The following is a 22,345-nucleotide window of genomic DNA, read 5'->3' as shown; positions in this document are numbered from 1 at the left end:
ATATTTCTGCTTTGTTCAGTTCAAACTATAGTGTGTTTGACAGTTTTTTTTCCTATTAATTGAACTGTAAAAAACACCATCAAGCTTGTGCTCATTAAATATATATGTATATATAAAAACATACAAAAAGTACAAGATTGATCACATTAGGAAACTTTTACAGTGTTAAAGTCCTAATTATTTTTTTTTATCCTTAGTAAAGGCCAAATTTTTCTGTGCACAAAATCTTTTTGTGACTGAAATTCCTGAATTCAGTGTCATGCTTTGGCATGCCATGCACAGAATTCAATTTTAATGTGCAGTCCTTCAAAAACCAAAACCAAACAAACAACAAAAAAAAAAACAACCCAAAACACACACACACCACAGGACAAAAAGTTCTTCTTAAATCAAATTCTATTTGTGAATTCAGCAAAATAATTTCTATAAAATAAAACAGCAAAATATTTAAATAGTATAGGGTGGGCTGTATCTGTTTTGCAGGGGTATTTGGTTCTTAGACAAGTTCCAAAAAAAAAAAAAATTACACACATTCAAGTTACCAATTCTCTGTTAAATACAGTATTTACTGATGAGTTTCTTGGAATCTTTAAACAAATAGTTTATTCTGGAATCGCGATACCTCAGAATTGTATTTGACTAACCAGTAGTTTCTTTTATAATCAAACCCCGCTTCTAATGTTTAAGATTTCTTTTATAATGGAAAAAAGAGCTAAGACAATTCTTGTTTTCAAGTAGAATTGTGAATGAGCAGAAAACCAGCAAGTTCACTTGGTGCAGTGGTACTCCCAAGTACTGTGTGATTTTGACTTCCACTTCACTGGGATCCAGCAAAAGGAAAGTGTTAGAAGATTTATCTATTAAGCTCTACCAAAGAAACAAAACAAGCACACCAAATACAGTCTATTATGCTCCAGGCATCCTGGCATAGCAAATTTTTGCATATTTGTTTTAAATCTCTTAAATTCCTATTACTGAAACCTAAGTGTTCTTTATCCCACCCAGAGATAAACTGTTAAACATCAGATATGAGGAACTTATGTGCAACTGAAAACCACCTGTTTGTCACATTTCTCCCCCCCATTTTAATATTTTTATATTCTAGGTGTAAGAAGAAAAGCTCTGAGCAATACAGCTGTCTCTTTGGGACAACTGCTGTCATTATGGTATTTTTTTCCTCATTGGCTACACTAACTTGGTGTGAAGCCATGCTAAATGTTACAGCATAACTATAGCTTCAAAGTGATTAACCTAATACCAGAATGAAAAAGGCAATGAAAAAGAGATCTAGAAACAATGTTACATCACCAATTTTCCACATCAACCAAATAATTAAAAGGTTACCAGCCATTACGTTGCTCATAGTAAAATCGACTCCAGTGGCAAAGAATTAACATGAAACTATTGGTGTGGCTGACATGTATGGGCTCTTTTTTTGTTTTTTGTTTGTTTTGTTTTTTTCTGTAAAGGAGTTGATCCAACTGACATGAGGCAGGCAACATTGGTTGCAGAGTGCAGCGGATAGATCAAGAAATTAATTTTTTTCTGTTTTCGTAGATCTGTGAGTTTCAAGACAAAAAAATGTTTCTTGCTTAAGAATTAACAGTCAAACATTAATATACTATATACACCTTTGCCATTTACACATTAGCATCAGGCCATTTATTACAAAACACTATACACTTTCCACTGCAGGCGGGTTATATATTGACAGCAATTTTCTGCAGATAAGACAGTGAATAGACTCTCCACTCCATGTTGATTAGGAATAGTTTTTTTTTCTAGTTTTAAATATTAGCCAGACACAGAAAAAGGTTGGACTGTAAGGCCTGGGTGCACAGTCTTGATGGAACCAGTTAGTTATGTGCATTTCACTAATCTTTTGTCTGAGGTGGGGAAACTTCTTCATTGCCTTCATAATTTTCTTGTGCTCGTTGGCCAGTTCTCTGAGGGTTGTTCATGTGATGTGCTGCTGGGCCTGTATATGGCTGTCCATGCACATGGTTATTCTAGAGAAAAATAGATATGCATATTGAACTTTATACACATTAAAATTAATTTTAAAACATTTTAAAACTGTAGGCAACATTTTGTTTAAGAGTGTCAATGAGAACATTTTACATCTAAGCCCTACCACACTTTTTAGGCATATTTATGCTGAAAGTAAAAAAGAATGAAATCACAAAATCATAGTGAATCCAAATCCTAAATTCTCTTGTGCTATCTCATGCAAAATAAAAGCAGCAGGAGAAAGTATAATGCAACAAAGTTTGGAATAAATACTATAAAAAAATTAACTATCTACATTAATGATCTTCATCTTAGCATCATTCAAGTTTATACAACTTCGCCATATATTTTTCTATGAAGGGTATAATTTCATAATGAAATTGAATAACCACCTCAAAGATGCTCCCACAGAACTGTTGGATGGGAAACATTTTTGTTGTCATATTGTTCAGTGACCAAACTTACTACTGTAATGTCAGGAAAATAAGAATTGCGTGTTAAGCAGTGAAAATGTCTTTTGCTGTGAGGAAATAAACATCATATGCATAATGGATTAATCTGTGAGCTTGTGATAAAATGTGACTTTATCCTCACAGGAAAGGCCAAAGCATTTAAGAGTCTCATATCACTTACCAACTGCTCTGCTGAGAACATCAGTAAAGAGCGCAAGATGAAGGAAAACAGGGTTGGGTGGGAGAGGAAATTAATTAAGTTAGCAGATGAAGGCTATATAAAATGATTTGGAAGTAGGGAAAAGAAAAATCCTGGTTTCTTTGAAACCCACTAAATTTAGGAATAGCCAAATTAAAATCCTAGTAAAACTAATTAGGTTTAAGAGATTTAATTCATAATATATTTTCATTTCTTGTAGGTATGAAATCAATGCAAGTGGCCATCAAGAAATGCCAGACCCTGGCTTTAAAAACATATTATGAGGATGTGGTTTTGTTGTACTTAGTTAAAGCACACATGGTGAGCAACTGGTGTGTGTGTGTGTATGTTATGTGTATATACACTTAATTACTCAGAAAATACCAATTATAACAAGCAATGGATAAGAGTCTGTTAGATAATAAAAGTAATCTCTGATGTGCTCTAACACTTTTGGCCCACTAATCAGTATAACCTGGAAAAGAGTTGATTCGCTCATCCAAAACAGAATAATTTTAGTTATCTGTCTTTTAAAAGGTGATGAACAGACTATAATAAATGAAGAGTAAGGTGACTGTAAAGCCTAGGTATGACTGGGATGAGTCTAAAAGCTCTGTAACAAGGAAATCAGTTTAAAGTAAGGAAACAAGACTAGAAAAGGCAGGAGACAAGTATGATAAGCCAAAATCCAAACTTACTTAAAAATTCTATTCAAGTAGCAGTAAGGAAGAGACACCATAGCAAGGTAGAAAGCACATTACAGAAGGAATCAGGATACCTGAATTCAAGGTTTGCTTTACTACTGAAGATATATGACCAGAAGTAAGGTCACTTAATCTAAGTCTTAACTTCCTCATTTGTAAAATGAAGGGATGAGACTAGGTGACCTCTTAAGGTAGGCAATTTTTATCAGCTTTGGGGAAGTTGGCAGCAGTTAATGAGTTCAGGGAGCAGATGAAATTTATTGGTATTTCCTTTGACAAACCTGGAGTTGAAGTAGAATAAGAAGCAATGCTTCTTGTCTTCTGAACTGGGGCTCCTTAGATCCCCTTCCCTAAGATAGGGTAATTTCGGAATATGGAATTGGGCTGAATTTGTAGGTATAGATTCAAAAACTCCTATCAACACAGGATCCATTTGTTTTCATTTTAAAATTTATATGTACACTCTCTTGGGTCTCACGCTAAATGATATTTTCTGAGGTAGATTTTGATTATTTCTGTGATCATGAATATTATCACTTGATTTTATCTTCTTAATGCATTTCTATCAAGTTGTCCAAGAGGCACTGTAGCACAGTGGACAAAAGACTGGTCTTGCAGCCAGAAAGCCCCACGTTCAAGTCTTGCCTCTGACAAAGACTCCCTGTGTGACCTGGAGATGGCTACTTAACCTCTCAGTGAATCATCAACCAATATTACAAATTTCACTGAAGGCTTGAGTGTCAATTTGAATTAACAGAAAGTTTCTTTAGCAGAGAGATCCCTATACAAATGAAATCACACATCTTCTCCCTTGGAATGTCAGAAAAAATGTCTATTATGTTGTTTCTCCTCATCGACCAAGCTTCACCGCAAAATCTTCACCAAAGTTTTCTTTTATGTCCAAGCTTCCTATCAGAATGAGTTCTTTTTCTAAAGTTTAAATCATTATAATTCTCACAATCTATCTGAATGAATAGTCTTCTAAATGACTGAATACTTTGATCATGGATGGATGACCACTTCATGTATCAGGAACATTTAAAATCATTCATGAAGACCTATGCCCTTTGCTTTTGGCAATTACTTCATCCCTGTATTATTCCTTTTAGCAGTGCAAAGTATTTCATTTGCACTTCACAAAAAATGCGATACTTTTGCTCCAAGTAACAGTCACTTGTTTATTTGCTCACATGAAACAACATACACTTCTATCCACAGCCACTAGCACAACACTAACTGGCCAACCTGGAAAGTACTGCTGGCTGTGAGCTGAAATACATCCCTGTCATGCTCATTTTTCCTCTGCTTTCAAAAATCACACAAGAAAACCAGTCTCATTACTTTATAGTCACACCTTGTATCAACAGAATTAGTCATTCTGGATATGGACACTTAGTGGTTTTTGAGAAAAAAGCAGAAGCAAATTCTTATTTTACCTGCTGATACTGAGATCCAGGTGAATGGGGATATAATGGGGCATCTTCTGGTGGAGATGATTCATGTTCATCTGGGGCATCTTGGTCATCTGGTTCCTAGGTGGACACATTTAAAAGAAAACAGAATTTTATTTTCCAAGCAAATAAAAAATTTTTAATTTCATAGTTAATATTCATTTTTGGCTACAGGTAGTTCTGCTATAATGTGTGTTTTAGAAGAATTTGTTCCAACACAATTGATATACTAGGTAACATTTTCAGCATAATGTAAATTTCAAGTTTCTTTCAAAAGAAACAGTGAGAGACTCAGAAAAAAGTCCCACTTTACAATAACTAACAAGCTAAAACCCTCTTGCCTCCCATTTCCACAAGCAAACTTCAGGTTTTTTGTTACTGAAGTGCCATATTTATTATACATCTTCTGGGGAGTAAGAACTGTGAGTAAAGGAGAAGGGCTGGTCTTCCTCACCCCTACTCCCTCCTGCTATGGCCTCCTGCTGGCACTGAGTCTTGAAGCTGTTGCCTGCCCAACTTGCTCAGAGCAGGCTCAGTAGCAGCTCAAGGCCAAGTATGAGACCACTATTTGTAGTAGTAATTTTCTATTTCTTAATCATTTCCAAAGCATTTAATGCTTTAAAACTATGCTATTCTTCATTAGGTTCCCATACTTAAAAAAAAAAGTATGCGCCACTGACAAAGTTTTTCAGTTTTGTAGTCCTAGCCCCATTTCCCCCCAAAGCTCTGGATGTTTCTCAGAGAGTCTGCATAGCGTGGTGCCTTTTGGGAACACACAGGGTGAGTTATAGCAGAACTACCTGAATTTAAAGTCTAAAGTAGACTTAATGGCTTCTCTTTACTAATTTTTGTTTTGTTTTCTAGGAATTCTAACAGTTTTTGTCCAAGGAATACATATACAAAGTACTTTTAAAAATGAAAATTTCCCCACATATTTGTTTCTTGGTGTGATAAAAAATTATCTCAATTTCCACTCTCCCTCCTCCCCCATTTGTTAAAAATGCAATTTTAACCTTTTTTACCTCCTCTGGACAGAGTTCACAAGCTTTTGCAAGGGTCATCCGGGCACTATGTGATCTCTCCAAAAAGTAACCATTTGATGTTTCATTGCTTTGTACTGGAGGAGACCAGTTGTTGTATGTATACTGAGGATTACCAGTATACGGTCGTCGTTCAAGTTCATCTCCAAGCCACTCTACTGCCCAGGTCCACTTTCTTTTCAGATCTCCATTACTCTTTAAAATAAATCAGACACATATTGTGAAAAAAAATTCTTTATGAAACCAGTATCTTTCAAATGATATATCACATATTTAAGAGATTATAGGATTTTGTAAAATATTTTCTTTTCCCCATAACTAACTAAATAGTGGTGTTGTAGGATTTTAGGAATTTAATCTACTCAAAGAATTTAAGCTTCATTAGTAGGAAAGATTTAGTATATAAACAATTAAGTAAGCTCAGTACTAGGACAGCAATCTTCATAAGGGCAAGTGACATTTTATAAAAACTTTCTATCTCCTTGAGCAGTCAGTACTGTTCTGTGCATAGTACTTATGTAGAAAATTTCAGTTACACTTCATTTTTTGACTATTTTAAAGTCTATTAAAAGTATATGTAATAATTTTTCTACTTATTTTAATTTTTATTTGACTGTCTTCTAGGGATAAAAATCATTGTTTCAACAATGCCAAAGTTGTCTTCATATTTTCTTTCCAATGATATATTTTCCATATTTTTGTCTCTGACAACGAGAGTAGGTCGAGAACCATGACTTCCTTGATTTTCTAAATGTAAAGGTTCTTGGAAGAATCAACTTTATTTGTTTTAAAATGTGTAAGAGATAGGACAGCTAGGTGGTGCAGTGAATAGAGTACCAGCCCTGGAGTCAGGAGGACCTGAATTCAAATACGGCCCCAGACACTTAAAACTAGCTGTGTGACCTTGGGCAAGTCACTTAACCCCAAATGCCCTACCTTACCCCTCCAAAAAGCAAAAAAACAAAAAACCCCAAGAAAAACCCCCAACAAAAAACAAACAAAGAACCCAAAACAAAAATGTGTAAGAGAAACACATGTTTTGGTTATTAATTTCAAATGCTGACACTGGTTAATATAAGGCATTCTCTTTAAACTTTTTTTTGTCTAGGCCAATCCGCAAAAGGGCATTTATACCAAATAAGTTAAATAGGGCAAGAAAGGGTTCATTCTCCCTGTGATTTTTCTACAAATGGCACATATCATGACCGATTTCTACCAGGAACAGATCTTAAATTGTGCTGCAGTCAAGTTCATCTTTATTTACAAGCTTAAGGTCATCTTGAAAGTTAATGGTGAACAAGAATGGAAGCTAAGCCTTCACGAATCCAATTACCTAAGGACTGATTTCTTAGCATCTTTCCAATTGTGACTGAGTTGATTAAACCAGAAAAAACACACCTTGCAGACAGGGGAAAAGAAGGGGAATCTAGGAGTCAGGCGCTCAGGCAACAAATTTACAAAAAAGTTCTCACCTGCAGGATTTGGTAGGCTACAGAGCAGTTACTAAACAGAGCTACCATACATTTTATACACTGATAAGCTCTTTTCTGATAATGATTTTTAGAGCGCTGAATTGTATCAAACAGACCATCCCGATCATCTGGTATTCCTTTAAGTGCATTATGAATTCTGAAAAGAAAGAACCACGAATCAAGTTCTCAAAATGACGAAAAAGAAAAACCATGCTAGTCAAATGTATGAAAAAATTTCAAGATGTATCCAAATTATTTTGCTATGATTTTGTAGGTGGACTGGAGCATACTTACAACAATGATTTGTGTGCAGAAAGCAGGATAAAATATTCAGGAAATAAATGATCAGAAAAGGAGGTGGGTTGGTCATATAAGTAGAGTTAAGGGACAACAAACAAACAAACAAAAAATAAAGGGGTGGGGAACCTGCAGATTAAGAGATGCACTTAACCATGAAATGATTTTTTAAGTCACTCATTTGGTATCTTTTGTTATTTAACTTTCATTTTTTAATGTATCCCCTCCTCCTTGCCTACTCAATGATTTGTCTCTTACACAGATGAACAAAATAAGTTTCCTTGATGTTCCTTACACATCACATTCTGTCTCTCACTCCCAGTCTTGTCTGTAAATAGTTGTTTGCATGCTATCTCCCCAGTTAGACTTCTTGAGGACAGGAACTGTTTTTTAAAAATTTAAATTTCTTTGTATCTCCAATGCTTAGTATAGCATGTGATACAGTGGTTGCTTAACAAATCCTGGCTAACTAAAGGAAAAACAGCAAAATTTTCATCAAAATTAACCAACTACTGAAGCTGACTATACGTTAATGTTCCCTCTCCTTTCCTACCTTGGCAAAGAAGGAAGGGAAGTACATCCTCATCTTTTTTTGACTACGCTTAGACATTATAATTCTACAGTCTTAAGTTTCCTACTTTTTAGTTTCTTCCATTTACACTGTTGTAGCCATTGGTACCCATGGAATGTAAGAAGTCCTCCAGCACTTGATGTAAACAGTGCAGGAAGAATTTATGTGATGACATAGAAAAGATCCGAAACAAAATAGATGAGAAGGTATGGACGTGTGATTGCTATAGATAGTACCAACATTGATATAATCACAGACCCAAACTAGCATGCATAGATAATAAATTAGTAACTAAAACTGGCTTAATCACGTCTCCTCTACCTTGTAACTACACTGTTTTTCCATTTTCTCATCAACTTAGACCTGCACAACTCAATTTATCCAACTTTACTTTTGCCATTTGTGCTCAAATAACATTTTCACCAAACCATTCCCTGGTATTCAAGAACTTGTTGGCCCCCTTGGAAAATCTAAACTCATCTGTTAATGCATCTACATTAGAACATCTTGTCTTTTTCATATACCAGTGCTCTTAGTCTTCCTAACTCCTCTCTATTTCAAAGAAAAGAGCAAGTCTGCTTTTTTTTTTCTGAAATGCATAATTTACTCATAACATCCCCATACTACACTGACATTATACTTGCTAAGCACTTTTTCACATGCACTACTCATTCACATGTACTTACAGTACAAATGCATGTGTATCACCTAAACTGGACTTTAGGGGTTATTTCTTTAGCATTTCCCATTCCAAAAGCACAGTGTTAATGTTTTATACTCAGGTGTTCAATAGCAGGGTGCCAAATAAATCCATCTCAATAAACCAAATAGGTGCTATTCAGTTCTAAAATTAGAAGATGATTGTGTTTATGTGTACTCATCCATCAGCATAATGAACAAAAGTGCAAGGAATGCACATTATTATACAAAACCATGGACTTGGTCTATCTGTCAATGACTAATGATTTTACCTTTTCAGTTCTTAACCACTAAAACAAAGGAATGTATTCTACTGTTTAGAATTCTTAATCTCTCTCTTTCTCTCTTTTTTTTTTGTTTTTTTGGAGGGGGGAAGGCAGCGCAATTGGGGTTAAGAGACTTGCCCAAGGTCCCTTGGCTAGTAAGTGTTAAGTGTCTGGGGCTGGATTTGAACTCAGGTCCTCCTGACTCCAGGGCCAGTGCTCTATTCACTGTGCCACCTAGCCACCCCTAGAATTCTTAATCTCTTAAAGAGTAACAATATACTTTATTATATCATCATATTCTATCAAATTTATAAAATGACTTTTTTTGGGTTACAGGGCTGATAAGCATAAAAGTCTTGAATTTAAGAAAGCATAAACTTGTCAACTGTCATTGCTAGGTGTACCATATACCTTCTTGTTTTAGTCATTAAAAAATGACTTTTTGTCAAAGAAGGCAGATAATCCAGGAGTGATATCAAATTCTTTCACCATATTATCATCTCAGTCAACTATTTCAAAATCTTATTATTACAAATACATATGTGGCTAAGATCTAGTACATAGTAAGAAAAATATTTCAACTAGCAAACAGCTCATAAGAATATAAAACATTCAATAAATAGCTTACAATGGATACTTTGTTGATATTTTGTGATTTTTAATAAAAAAAATTCGGCACAATTTAGCCCCAAATTATGTATACAATCATAAGGCACTTACTATCATTATCATAATAATTTTTAAAATGGCTAATACTTAGATTGGATGGCCTAATATAAATAGAAGACTACTGTAATGCTAATGACTAACATGGGCAGAAACATCCAAGTAATGTGGGAAATGAAAAATGCATATGCTTTTCTCAAAGAGAAAAACGAAAGTCAAAATTTATTGCAATTCCCCAAGGAAAGAGGAAAGTCCAATTTTCTCCCCTTGTACTGCAGTTTTTATTGAGTACTGCTTAAAATAAGTGGATGACCTGATGACAAAGCAAGTATTTTTTTTATTACATTGGTGTTCAGTAGAACCTGATCTATACAATAAATTAGTTATTGTAAATTCTGTGACAATTTGAAAACATTCATAAATTATAGTAATGGATGCCCAATTCAAAACATTGCAGTAATTTTAATTTAAGTATTTAATTTTCTAGAAATCTTATTTTTTTATCCTTTTTTTTACATCATATTTGTTCTGAATTATATCTCATTCCCCTTTGTTCTACCCACCAAGCTGTAAGGGTTATGGGATTTAAAGATCTCCCATGCCCCATGGACGTGCTGACATAGCAGAGCAAGAGAAAGTGAAAAGCCGAGCTAACGGTCCTGCGGTTGGCAGTTGGCGGCGGTTGCCTTTTTTTTTTTTTTTTTTTTTTTTTTGTTAGGACCCCTGCTGAGCACTGCCAGGGGCCGGAGCTGCTGGGAGCAGGACTTTCTGCTAAGGACTCCTGCTGAGGACTGCCAGGGGCTGGAGCTGCTGGGAGCGCGCTTCCCGGACGCTGGGTGGTTGCTGTGAGTGGGGAGAGGAGGACCTTTGCCTGAGGTAGCCTGTTCTGTTTTAAAAGCTTGAGAATGTGGGTGCTTTCTACTTTATCTACCTGTGCCAATGTCATAACTACTCTGATGGCTTTCACTTTCTGGTTTTGGGATTCAGTCTTTTGGTATCTTAATAAATTTTCTAGTTTATTTCCCCAAATGGCAAACCTGACGTATTTTGTGATGGATAATTATATCAGCATATTTGTAATCTCTATAGGCATTGTGAATATGGCATTGCTGATACACAAGCCCATTCCCTTTAACAAAGATTCTTTAAAGAAAGAAAAGTAGTGCAGCCAAATTAACCAACACTTGGTCTATCTCTGTCTGACAGCATGTGCAGTGTTCCACAGATACAGGCTCCCACCTCTACAATGATGGATGTATTTTCTAAACTCTCCACTGGAACCAAACCTGGTCATTATCATTAGTTAAAGGTCAAAGTCCCCCACTGAATTCTGAGTCATCTCCAGTTATTCTGATCTGTATCTGGCCACTGGACCCAGATGGCTCCAGAGGAACAGCTCCACTTCACTTAAATACAAGTCACCTCCCTGATGTCATGGTCCTCTTTGAGAATGAAGGACAAAAAACCAAACCAGCAAGCAGAAGCAATGTAGTGTTCAGTTTTCTTATTTTTTTTGCATTTAGTTTTCAAAAGGACTACCAAATTTGATAAAAGGTGTGTCCTTTTCAAATTTCTGCTTTTTTTGTTGGACTGGTCAAGAGGCTAATCCTATTATACTTAAAACTATTTTATAAAATAAATTAAATACAACATTCAACATTATTAGAAAATACCACAATACATATTCCAAAGAATCAATAATTTTATGACATAGTAGATCCCTATGAAAAGTAAGAAAACGGAAGCATTAATTCTTCGGTGTGCCGGACCCTTTAATGCCTCTCGGGACCCTAAACTCACTCCACCTGCCAGGCTGACACCTGGCATTATCAACTTAAACTTTAAGTCCACGAATATGAATTTAGGAAGATGTTCTATGACCATGCTTTGTATATTCCAACTTATGGAACCAAACAACGAAGCATTCAGGTACCGAGGTGATATTTCTATGTATCTATATGGGGATTAGTAAATGGTTAATTTCATGACTGCTATAATATAACCCTGACAGAATTTGATGATATTTTTAATGTGTCTCAATGCCTTCTGATTCTTCACTATTCCTGTTGCCTAACTTTATAGCACTTAGTACATATTTTACTCCAATTAAGTACTGTTTTATCTTTGCATGTTTAGTAAATGTAGAACTGAACATCAAATAACTATCAAAAAGTTGTTAATTTCCCAATTAAACAAAATAAATGTAAGAGAATATCCATCCTTATATTTTTAAGAAGTAGAAGAAAACTGGAGTAACATGAAATCAGAAATGATAAACAAAAAAGTTCTTGAAAAAAAAATTCTTATCATTAAACTAACAAAATTTTTAGCATTCAACAGAAAAATTTAAGAAAAAGATGGAAATCTGTTCAATAATAGAGTGAATTTGGCCATGCCTTTTTTGAAAACTGGGATATTATTCCTATCAATGGTAAAGAGAGAAAGATAAGTACTAACCTGTGTGTCTGCCAGGAGTCCTCAATTAATAAGATTTGTAAAAGGAGATCCAAATATGGTCGGAGTTCATAGGTATATGAATAGGCAACCTTAAAACAAAATAAGATGTGGTGATTTTTTCTGTTTAACAGTGTAACCAATTAAGATGATACATATAAAAGTTATATTTTCTTTAACCTGCCAAAGTAGTTCACTGAGGACTGTAGAAGAGAACTGAGGATTCTCCCAACAACAAAAACGAAGCAATTTGATGGTTTCCTCTGAGTTACTGCAGTCTTCAATAATTTTCTTCACATAACTTGTTCTCACAAACAAAATATCTGCCACATTCTGCTGAAGCGCCATTATAGGTTGAGATAAATTAGGATCACCATAGGGGTTGGAAAGAGGGGGATTACCTAGAACAGAATTGTTAAATGATGAAAAATTTACCACTTTCTCCATGGTGAGAGAACAACAAAGCTAATTGATAAAATAAACAACTTATTTCAGAAAAAAAAAACCCAGCATAACTTAAATCACGAACACAGTCCCTATCCCTAGTGTGGGAAAAGTAACATTTATTTATTAAAATTATTGAGCTGATATGGCTTCACTCTCTAAGAGTATGCATCATTATTTTTGGCTATACCTTGGAAACTGGAACACAGTGAGGTGGGAGACAAGTTAAAGATTTGGTTGGTGAGTTTGCCAGGATTATAGAAAAGTAACATCATTCATTTTTCAGATCAACCAAAACCAGTATTTATAAAATGCATTTCATATATTTAAATTTATTTTTAATTCAATAATAATGTAAACTCTGACTTTAAGTACTGGTGATAAGTAAATAAAACGATTCCAATACAATTCCAAAACCAGCCACCAGTCAAGCTGTCAACTTCAGAAAAATAAAGGACTTTTACTATGGAAATTAGCACTATTTTGGTAAATAAAATACTTAAAATGATTTTTAAGAATAATACAATTTACCATTGATTGAAGACTGCATCCGGGATGATACATTGCAACAACGGATGAGCTGTGACACTACAGTATATAATTTGCCTAGCTCGGCATACTGATATTTGATGGGTGGCCCTGGTCCTTCATCCAAAGCAACAAGCATAAATGTGGCAGGTACGCTCAGTTTCAAAAGCTGTGTTTTTTCTGCCATACCTGTAGAGTAGGAGGAAAACACATGAGAGAGGGAGTAAGAGAATCAGAAGGGTACTGGGTAAGACTGGGGTGTAAGAAAAATATTTACTTAGTAGAACTTGGCTGTAATTTTAATGAACTAGGTCCATTCCTTTGTTGTTAAACTGTTTCAGTCATGTCCAATTCTCCATGACCCCTTCTGGGGTTTTCTTGGCAAAAAAAACTGGAATAGATTGCCATTTCCTTCTCCAGCTCATTTTATAGAGGAACTGAGTCAACGAGGGTTAAGTGACTTGTCCAGGATCACATAGTTATTAGGTGTCTTGAGGCCTTTTTGAACTCAGGAAGATGAATCTTTCCACTACACCATCTAGACACCTAGGTCCATTCCTTAGCATCTTCAAACAGACTAAATTATTTTACTGAAGCCAACATCACCTTGTTGGATACTCACAGAAACCCTGTGAGCTAAGCAGAGCAGTCAAAAATATTTTACATGTAAGGGGACAAAAGCAATGGAGTGAGTGACTGGCTCAATGTCATACAACCCATAAATAACAGCGGCAGGACTATAATCCAGGTTTTTTGACTCTTAGAATGCAGTCATTGAACTAACCTGCCTCGATAAACATGACATTTATCTTGGGGTAGTAATAGCAGTATTTCTAAGGGTTCTAGCCATGTAGGCAAGGCTCATGTTTTTCCCTAAAAGGATAAGAAGTTATCTTTATACTTGATTGGTATGAGAAACTAAGGCTCAAGTCACTGACTTCCTGGTCATCTGAGGGCATAAAGGTGGCAGCCACTGAAGAGATAGTGCTTCCCGAACTTGTGGATTTAACTTTTGTGAGAATCACCACACCCTTCTGACTAGACCTCTCTCTATGGTAATCAGGAGTCAAGAATCTACCTGAAACCAATGCTATATCCTTGATGAGTTTTCAAATAAATATTCTTTTGTTAATTGTTATATGGTCAAGGTATCACATTTCATTTGTATTGAACTACGAGGTCTGAGTGAGGCCTGGATTGAAATGACAATACGGCTCACACTGTGGATAAAAGGGTAAAGGGAGACTCAGATGCAGAGAATGGGATGACTGGATAGCCAGATACAGCAGTGTCATTCTTGTAGTAATGGCCCTTGCTATACATATATCACAAGAGGCATACAGAAGAGATCTTTTGAAAGGCACAGAGAAGGGGGACCCCAATGGCCTGAAGCAATTTGCTCTGAGATTATGAAGGGAGGCTGACATGGAGGTTAAAGCCAGTGCAAATTAAGGATTTTTGAATTATTGTTAATAGTCCTAGAGAAGCTGGATTGCCAGTTAAGGCAAATAAAAGTAAATCAGTCTGGAATATCTGACAACTAGACATAGAGCTTCTGGGATTGGTAAAAGCATAAATGAAAGTAGTTATTCTTATGAATCACCAAATATGGTCTCTAACTCAAAAGGTTTTTCCTGGAAATGTTAAATTCTGCTGAAATTGGGAGAATAAGGAAAGAGAATGGGAGTAGAAGTGAGGATGAGAATGGGGAACTCTCACTGGAGGTTATGAGAGCCTCAGGCTTATCTTACTACACCGAATGATTTCCTTCACAAAGGGGTAACGGGAGAGGCAGGCCTTTATTAACAGGGAACTGGGGAGGCTGCAGAGTAAGTTTAAATAACCATATGAATCACTGTAACATTGGGTGTTGAGGGTATGGTGCAATTGACTCAATTCGATATCCTCTTTGAAGCTGTTTCAATGGCTTGGGGAGCTCATAGAAAATTTACTTTTTGCAAAGTCAGTTAAATCTGCTGGAAGTTCCAGTTGAGGACTGTTCTCTAGTCAGGAAGCTAAGATGGGATTCTGCTATACTGTTTCTGCTATGGGGGACTGTAAGGGAGAAGGTAAAATTCTTAAAATAGATGGGTTTTATAGCCTGGTTCTCTATTGCAAACCTATATCCCACATGACTTATGAACAACCTATTTGGAGTAATTAGATCTTTTTTTTGCTTTTTGGAGGGGGGGGGGTAGGGCAATTGGGGTTAAGTGACTTGCCCAAAGTCACATGGCTAGTAAGTCTTAAGTGTCTGAGGCCAGATTTGAACTCAGGTCCTCCTCACTCCAGCTCTATTCACTACACCACCTAGCTGCCCCTAGATCTTTTTTTCTAAGTAGAATTTCACCCAAATGGTGCCAGGGTATAGTTGTGGGAGCACCTCCTCACACCACTTCACTGGCATGGGCAGATTAACTGCTAATTTTTGTGCTGGAGACTGGGATATCTGTGGTCATTTGGACAAACATGGCTATCAGGACAAATAAGCAAAGGTCCTCACATCTGGCTAGGTGAATGATGATATTGTTTCCCCATTTAGGTGGGGCTCCTGACACATGGGGTTGATAAGGAAACAACTATTATAGAGGAGGCAATAAAGATATACTAAGGTACTTCTAAATTATCAGTAATCAGGATAGTGTGGGGGCCCTTCTGCCCTAAACCAAGGCATCCCCTAAAGCCCAATCCAACAAAGCAGTTTTGAGCCAACTATGTCTCTTGTATCCAGAATTTGGGGATGTCCCCTTGGTCCATTACTGAGGCAAGGTCATTCTAACAATAAGAAAATGGAGGGAGTGAAGGTCATATAAGACTGGAAAGGAGGCAGGGGTGGCACAAATATGTAAGGGTCTAGTAGACATTGACAATCAGGTCACTATCACAACGGGGGACCTCTCCCAAGGGTCAGATGAAATGGACTGCTCCCCATCATCCAGTGTTTTTTTCAGGAGGCAGACTGCTGAAGAAAAATCATCTTGGATGAGGTGGAAGACCCTCTGTAGGGGTCACAACTGTGGCAGTGAATCAGAGTAAGGATGTTGTGGAAACAGACATGAACTCCAGGTAGTCAGTGCTTGTGGTGGTCCTTTTGGGCAACTTTTATGTCCATTATTATGGGTAGGACCAAATGGAAACTCTTGGGAGCTGCTCAAGCCGTATGCAGCTAGTAACAAACAATATTAGGACCTGGGAGTGTTGAAATCTATTTTCTTTTTAGGGAAGAAGATGGAGGAAGCCAGAATATTTTGCTATACTTGGAACAACCTAATGTGGCTCAGAGAAAGGTGTATGGCAACTGGTGGCTTTCAGCAGACTACAGGGAGCTGAACCAAGTTGTCACATTTATTTTTATAGTTCTTCCTGACTTCATTAATGTGGTAGAACAGGTAGTCCAGGTCCCGGGTAAATGATATAGGGGTTAATGACTTTGCTGATCTTTCCTCCCCTCCTTGCCATTGTTGTGGCTGTGTTCAGGAGCAGTTCACTTTCACCTAGGAAGGAGTACAGTCTATTTTCACTGTTCTTCCCCAGGGATATCTGAACTTTCATTTATATTGTCATAATCTGGTGAAAAGAGACCTGAAAAAGGTTTCTCTTCCTGAGAGTCCTGAAGTACTGTAATACACTCATAAAGTAAAAAGTACGCTGATAATGAAACTTATTGGACTATACAAGGCCATGGTGGATAAAATCCTAGATGGAACAGTGGCCTGTGAAGAACAAAGAACATGCAAGGTCACTCAGTCAAATTTGGGGGATACTGTGGATGGGGAAAACCCAAATGGTTCTGGCCACACTCTGGAAGAGGGGAAACCTGCAGCCTCAAGGCCATATGTGGCCTTCTAGGTCCTCAGGAACAGTCTTCTGATTGAATCCAAATTTCATAGAAGAAACCCTTTTATTAAAGGGATTTATTCTGTGAAGTTTGGATTTAGTCAAAGGGTTGCACTTGAGGACCCAGAGGACCCCACGTGGCCTCGAGGCTGCAGGTTCCCCATTCCAGATCTGGAATATGCTACTGATTCACTCTTTCCCACAAAATAAAAAGGAAATTCAAAGGTTTATCAGACTCTCAGTTTTGGAGGAATCCACATTACTTACTTGTGTATCCTGATGCCCCACATTTACTGAGCCAACTCTAAGTCTGCCTCTTTCAAGTGGGCTTCCAAATAGACAAAAGCCATAGAAGATCTAGAATGGGTCATTCAGCAGTCTTTTCCTGTGTACTCTTATGACCCTGTGGGGGTCTATGTTTTTAGAAATCTCTGCCCATAAAGACCACTCTGAGCGGAACACAGAGATGGTCAGACCAGATGCCTGCTAGACTTTTGTAACCATAAGCTCTCCAAAGTTGCCACTCGATATAAAGCTTTTGAAAAACAGCTACATACCTGATACTAACTCTTAGCTACTATTGAAGCAATGACACAAGGTCATACAATTATCCTTTGTCCATGATTGCCTATTATGGGTTGGGTGATATAATACTGTTTCTCTAACAAGATGGATAAGCATGAGAAGAGTTATTATATGAAGACTGTTATATGAAAATGGCAAAATCAAAATCATACTTGCCCAAGTTCCTCAGGAGTTAGTAACCTTTAGTTGTGACTCTTCCAGAATCAGAGGCCTTCTGGTTCAAGACCCAACATTCTGCTTCTTCCACTTGCTCAGTGGGTGGCTACCTATGAGGATCTAGACCCTGAGGAATGATGGTTTACCAAGTTCAACAATGATTCTGCCCACTATAAGAAAGGCACTGCCAACTGGTTGCTGTGGCTATTTATATGATAATGAGGAGATACCTCATGAGGTAATATACCCTGGGGAATGGGGATCCCATTAAGTATTCCCCATAGGACATCAGACTAGTGCAAGACATTAGACTAGTGGTTTGAGAGAGCCTTGAGATATAGGGTGGATAACATCTACATTGACTGGTGAGTGGTAGCCATGAGCTTGGTCAAAAAATCTGGAAAGAACAGAACTAAAGACCATAAAGGAATTTTGATGATGACCCTTGATTGTTGTTGGACATATCAACGTTCATTACAAACACCATATGCCCTCTGCTGAACTGGATAACCAGGCTGATGCTTTGAAAAGAAAAGGAAGCTTAATGCATGGGTCCACTAACAATTTAACAAGGTGAAGGACATAATGCCATATTCTGAAAGACACTGAACCATATGAGCAGCTAATTCTGTTTAAGAGGGTTCATTATGCCAACTGGAATTCTGAAAGAATGTAATGCTACAATCCTACATGATTACTAGCCTCTCTCCAATTGGCAAATTATAATAATTTGTTCCCCTTATTTCAGGACAAGAGACATGGCCACACTGTAAACCTAGAGTCAGGATATGGCAGTGATGTGCCAGTCAAGCCTGCCAATGCAGTAGCCACCAAAGGTCTTGTGAAATACAGCCTTCTTCCTCACTGGTGGCTCCTGTACCACTTCCTCTGATTAGGTCACCCATTTCCCTGCACCGTCCTTAGGCAGCCAAATTGGTGAACAATACACAAAGGACTTTTGGACCCCCTGCCCTGGCCAATTTAATCTCCCTTTTCAACCCTGACACAAAACAAGAGGAGGCCCTTGCCCCAACTTGGGTGTCATCCCCTATGCTGTACTCTCTCAATTTCCATATTCAATCAGTTGTAGTCTTGTCGATTCTAATCTTGCAACATCTCTCTTATAGACTCCCTTGTCTCCTCTGATGAATCTGTTACCTAGTGTGAACCTTCATCACCTCAAACTTAGGACTACAGCAAATAGCTTGCTAATGGGTCTACCTGCCTCAAGTCTCTCCTTACTATAATTAATCCTTCATTCAGCTGCCAAGGTGTTTTTCCTCAAGAGCAGGTCTGACAATGTGACCCTAACTTGCAATTTAATAAAACTTCAGTGGCTCGCTGTCACCTCAACAATCAAATATAAAATCTGTTTGGTGTTCAGAGCCTTGGACCTCTCTTACCTTTCCAGTCTTCTTACATGCTACTCCCCCTCCACATACTGTGATCCAGTACTACTGGCATTCTTGCATAGGACACCACACTTCACAATCGGGCATTTTCACTGGCTGTACCCCATGTTCGGAATTCTTTCTTTCCTTACCTCTACCTCCTGCCTTCCTTCAAGTCTTTGCTAAAATCCCACCTTCTGTTTCCCTTAGTCCTAGTGCCTTCCTTTGAAATCATCTCCAAATTATTTTCTATCTAGTTTGAGGTCCTTGGGTGCAGGGACTATTTTTGCCTTTCTTTGTATTCTTAGTGCTTAGTACAGTCCCTGGCAGATAGTAGGTACTTAATAAATGCTTGTTGATTTGACTGGACCACTCTTCAGACCCCCAAACATGCCTTGTACTTTCCTACTTCTAAGTCTTCTTTGACTTTGTTCTCTGTGACTGGAGAGTAACCCTGCCATTCCTCCCCTATCTGCTGAATCTCTACCCATTATTTAAAGCCATCACAAATGTCATCTATCCGATGTGGATTTAACTGACACATTTCATTCCCCAACGACAACATTTTCTCTTCAGGTCTTACACAGCACTTTATTCTGCAAGTGTCAAATGTACTTATAGAAGTGTATATTATAGTTATCTGTATTTGTGTCCTAAATTATAAGCTTCTTGAAGGTAGGGAAGGTAGGTCTTTTAAAAATTTTTTTATTTCCTAGAACCTGACTCAGGTACTCTGTATTAACATTTGTGTTAGTGAATCAATTTTTTGAATGGTGTTTTTTATATCAAACCAATATAAAGGTTCCTCTAAAAACTTAAAGCAAATAATACTTCACTAAAAGCACAGTAAAATAACCAAGTCAGGATGATAATACACTCATATCTGATTCAATGATTATTTTTAGTTGCTCTTTTCTAGTGATAAAGCTCTTAACAGTGACTTGAAGTACTGGACAAATAGGAACTTAAAATTTTATATTTTAATTGCAAATATGCACATTCATTAATTTCATATACTTAAAATGGGAAAAAACCCCAATATTTGCAGTATTCACCTTTGTTTGGACTTCTTCATTCTAAAATCCGGTATCCAGGTAATGTTAAATTTTTCTTTCAATTTAATAATGTTAAATTCATTCTCCCTCTCTTGGACCAAAAATAATTTCATTGGCAGAGAAAACTCCATCTACCAATGCCGATCAGCACCTGCTCAGCAATTTATTAACCTTAGAGAGCTGTGGAGGGCATCCAGAAGTTAGGTGACTTGTCCAGGGTCACACTGCTGAGTTAGATAATGCCTCCTCATACATAATTGTACTGGGGGGGAGGGGAATGCACCTTACTTTGGGTGTATAAAAACTAACATGTAAATTTCACACTAAATATTTTAAGGAAGCATGCAACTTCAAAAATCTTTACAGTAAATCAAACAAATCAAACTTTCTGATAATGCAAAGAATGCTATGGAGTTTTTTTGAAATCTAATTTTTCATACTAGTTGATGAGTAACATTTATTAAGAAAGTTCAACTTTGTAACAACTTTTTCAGTCATTGTCAAACTGAGTAAGAAGAGAAGTTTTGACATACACAAAGTTCTTACCTAGGTTGGCATACATTACAAACAGATTGAAATACTGCTGCAAATGACGCCCATGCTCTGAAACTTCTCTTCTGAGGAGATTTAGTACTGCTCTCAACAAGTGATCACTCAAGCTTAAATTATCATATGCCTGTTTGAAAAAAGATGATCAGCTGTAAAATAAAGTTAGAATCAAGACACTCTAGAAATCAAATGTTATAATGCACAAAAATAAATCCCAAAGTCCTGTTCTGAAAAGACAGAAGTTTCTTTAATTTTCCTTCTTTTATAAAAGTGGCAGGGAATGCATTTAATGGGGGATGAATTTAATAGCTAATGATTTGTAAGTGCTGTGGTATAAAAAAAGATTTTTTTAACAAAATCCTTATTCTGCTCCAGAGATCTTCAGCACTTAACTTGGACACTAAAAATGAAAATTTCTCAAACTAAAGGAAAAAAAAATTTAAGCCTTGCCTTTAAAGTCTGTTTCCAAAGAATTTAAAGTCTCATTGCAGTGATAATAATACTAATACCTCACATTGTTATATACTTTAAAGTTTACAAAGCACTTTCCTCACAACATGACGAGATAGATAGTATTAAAGATTATCTGTACAAGAAATGTAAACAACTTTCTCAAGTGACTTTTTCATGGTCATATAGCTAACGAAGTGCCAAAATCAGAATTCAGTTCCATTTACTACATATTTGGTACCGGGTTAGGCGATAGGGAAAGTAAAAGAAAAAAGAAAACTAGTTTTGGTCATTATGGAGCTTACGTATTACTGGAGGACAAACAAGTAAAAAGATGATAATAATAATAGCTCACAACAATATAGCAACTACTATGTGCCAGGCATGGTAAGCACATTACAAACATTATCTCATTTTATGCTCACAACAACCTTAGGAGGTAGGTACTATTATTTTATAGATAAGGAAACTGAGGCAAAGAGAGGGTAAAGTGACTTGTGCAGGGTCACATAGCTGTTAAATGTTTTAGGCTAGATTTCAACTCAGGTCTTCCTGATTCCAGGCTTAGAGCTTGATCTAGTCACTTCCCACTTAGCTGTAATTACAAAATAATTTGAGGGGAATGAGCACAAATTGCTAGGGAGAAATCAACTATTTTCCAGTAGGTAGTGGTATATGGAGTTAAGTCTTTAGTAGAGTCCAACTCAAGGTCAATCTCTCTTCCTACAACAATGTGCTACCTCTTTGACAGTGAGGACAAACTGGAAATTGAAATCTAGTAAGAAGTCATTAATTCATTACAAAGAATTATGATCCAGAGGCTCTCTCAGGTACAGAAGGCAAATTTCAATTAGATAAATAAGTCAAATTTAAGTGTGTCTTTTATTAACTACCCTTGATAAGAGGTTGTTTAATTTTCTGGCAATTCGAGAATAACTCAACAAACATTAAATACATACTAAGTGCTGGAAATATAAACATATCTGACAGTTCCTATATGCACAGTTTATCACCCAGGATAATTATGTTATGAATCAGACTATGATTAGTACATTTGAGGAAGGGTGTA

General features: G+C 36.8%; 1 protein-coding gene across 4 annotated transcripts in view; it reads right to left on the bottom strand.

Moving 5' to 3' along the window:
* Positions 1-378: 378 nt before the first annotated feature.
* USP9X (ubiquitin specific peptidase 9 X-linked) overlaps positions 379-22,345 on the bottom strand; it is a 269,058-nt gene continuing 247,091 nt past the window's right edge. For all 4 annotated transcript variants that reach the window (XM_069065713.1, XM_069065714.1, XM_069065710.1 and 1 more), the window contains 8 exons: positions 20,824-20,953; positions 13,257-13,442; positions 12,462-12,682; positions 12,285-12,373; positions 7,329-7,485; positions 5,839-6,051; positions 4,802-4,897; positions 379-2,009 (listed from right to left, as the gene is read on the bottom strand). In XM_069065713.1, coding sequence (XP_068921814.1) covers positions 1,875-2,009; positions 4,802-4,897; positions 5,839-6,051; positions 7,329-7,485; positions 12,285-12,373; positions 12,462-12,682; positions 13,257-13,442; positions 20,824-20,953 — 1,227 coding nt within the window. In that variant the 3' untranslated portion in view covers positions 379-1,874. The remainder of the gene's footprint in view (positions 2,010-4,801; positions 4,898-5,838; positions 6,052-7,328; positions 7,486-12,284; positions 12,374-12,461; positions 12,683-13,256; positions 13,443-20,823; positions 20,954-22,345) is intronic.

The sequence above is a fragment of the Petaurus breviceps genome, unplaced genomic scaffold, assembly GCF_028583685.1.
Source record: "Petaurus breviceps papuanus isolate PSGF00001 unplaced genomic scaffold, PetGlider_PUasm1.0 90700, whole genome shotgun sequence".
In the NCBI taxonomy this organism is placed as follows: domain Eukaryota; kingdom Metazoa; phylum Chordata; class Mammalia; order Diprotodontia; family Petauridae; genus Petaurus; species Petaurus breviceps.
The sequence above is the reverse complement of the archived record's forward strand: the minus strand, read 5'-3'. Positions and strand labels throughout refer to the sequence as shown.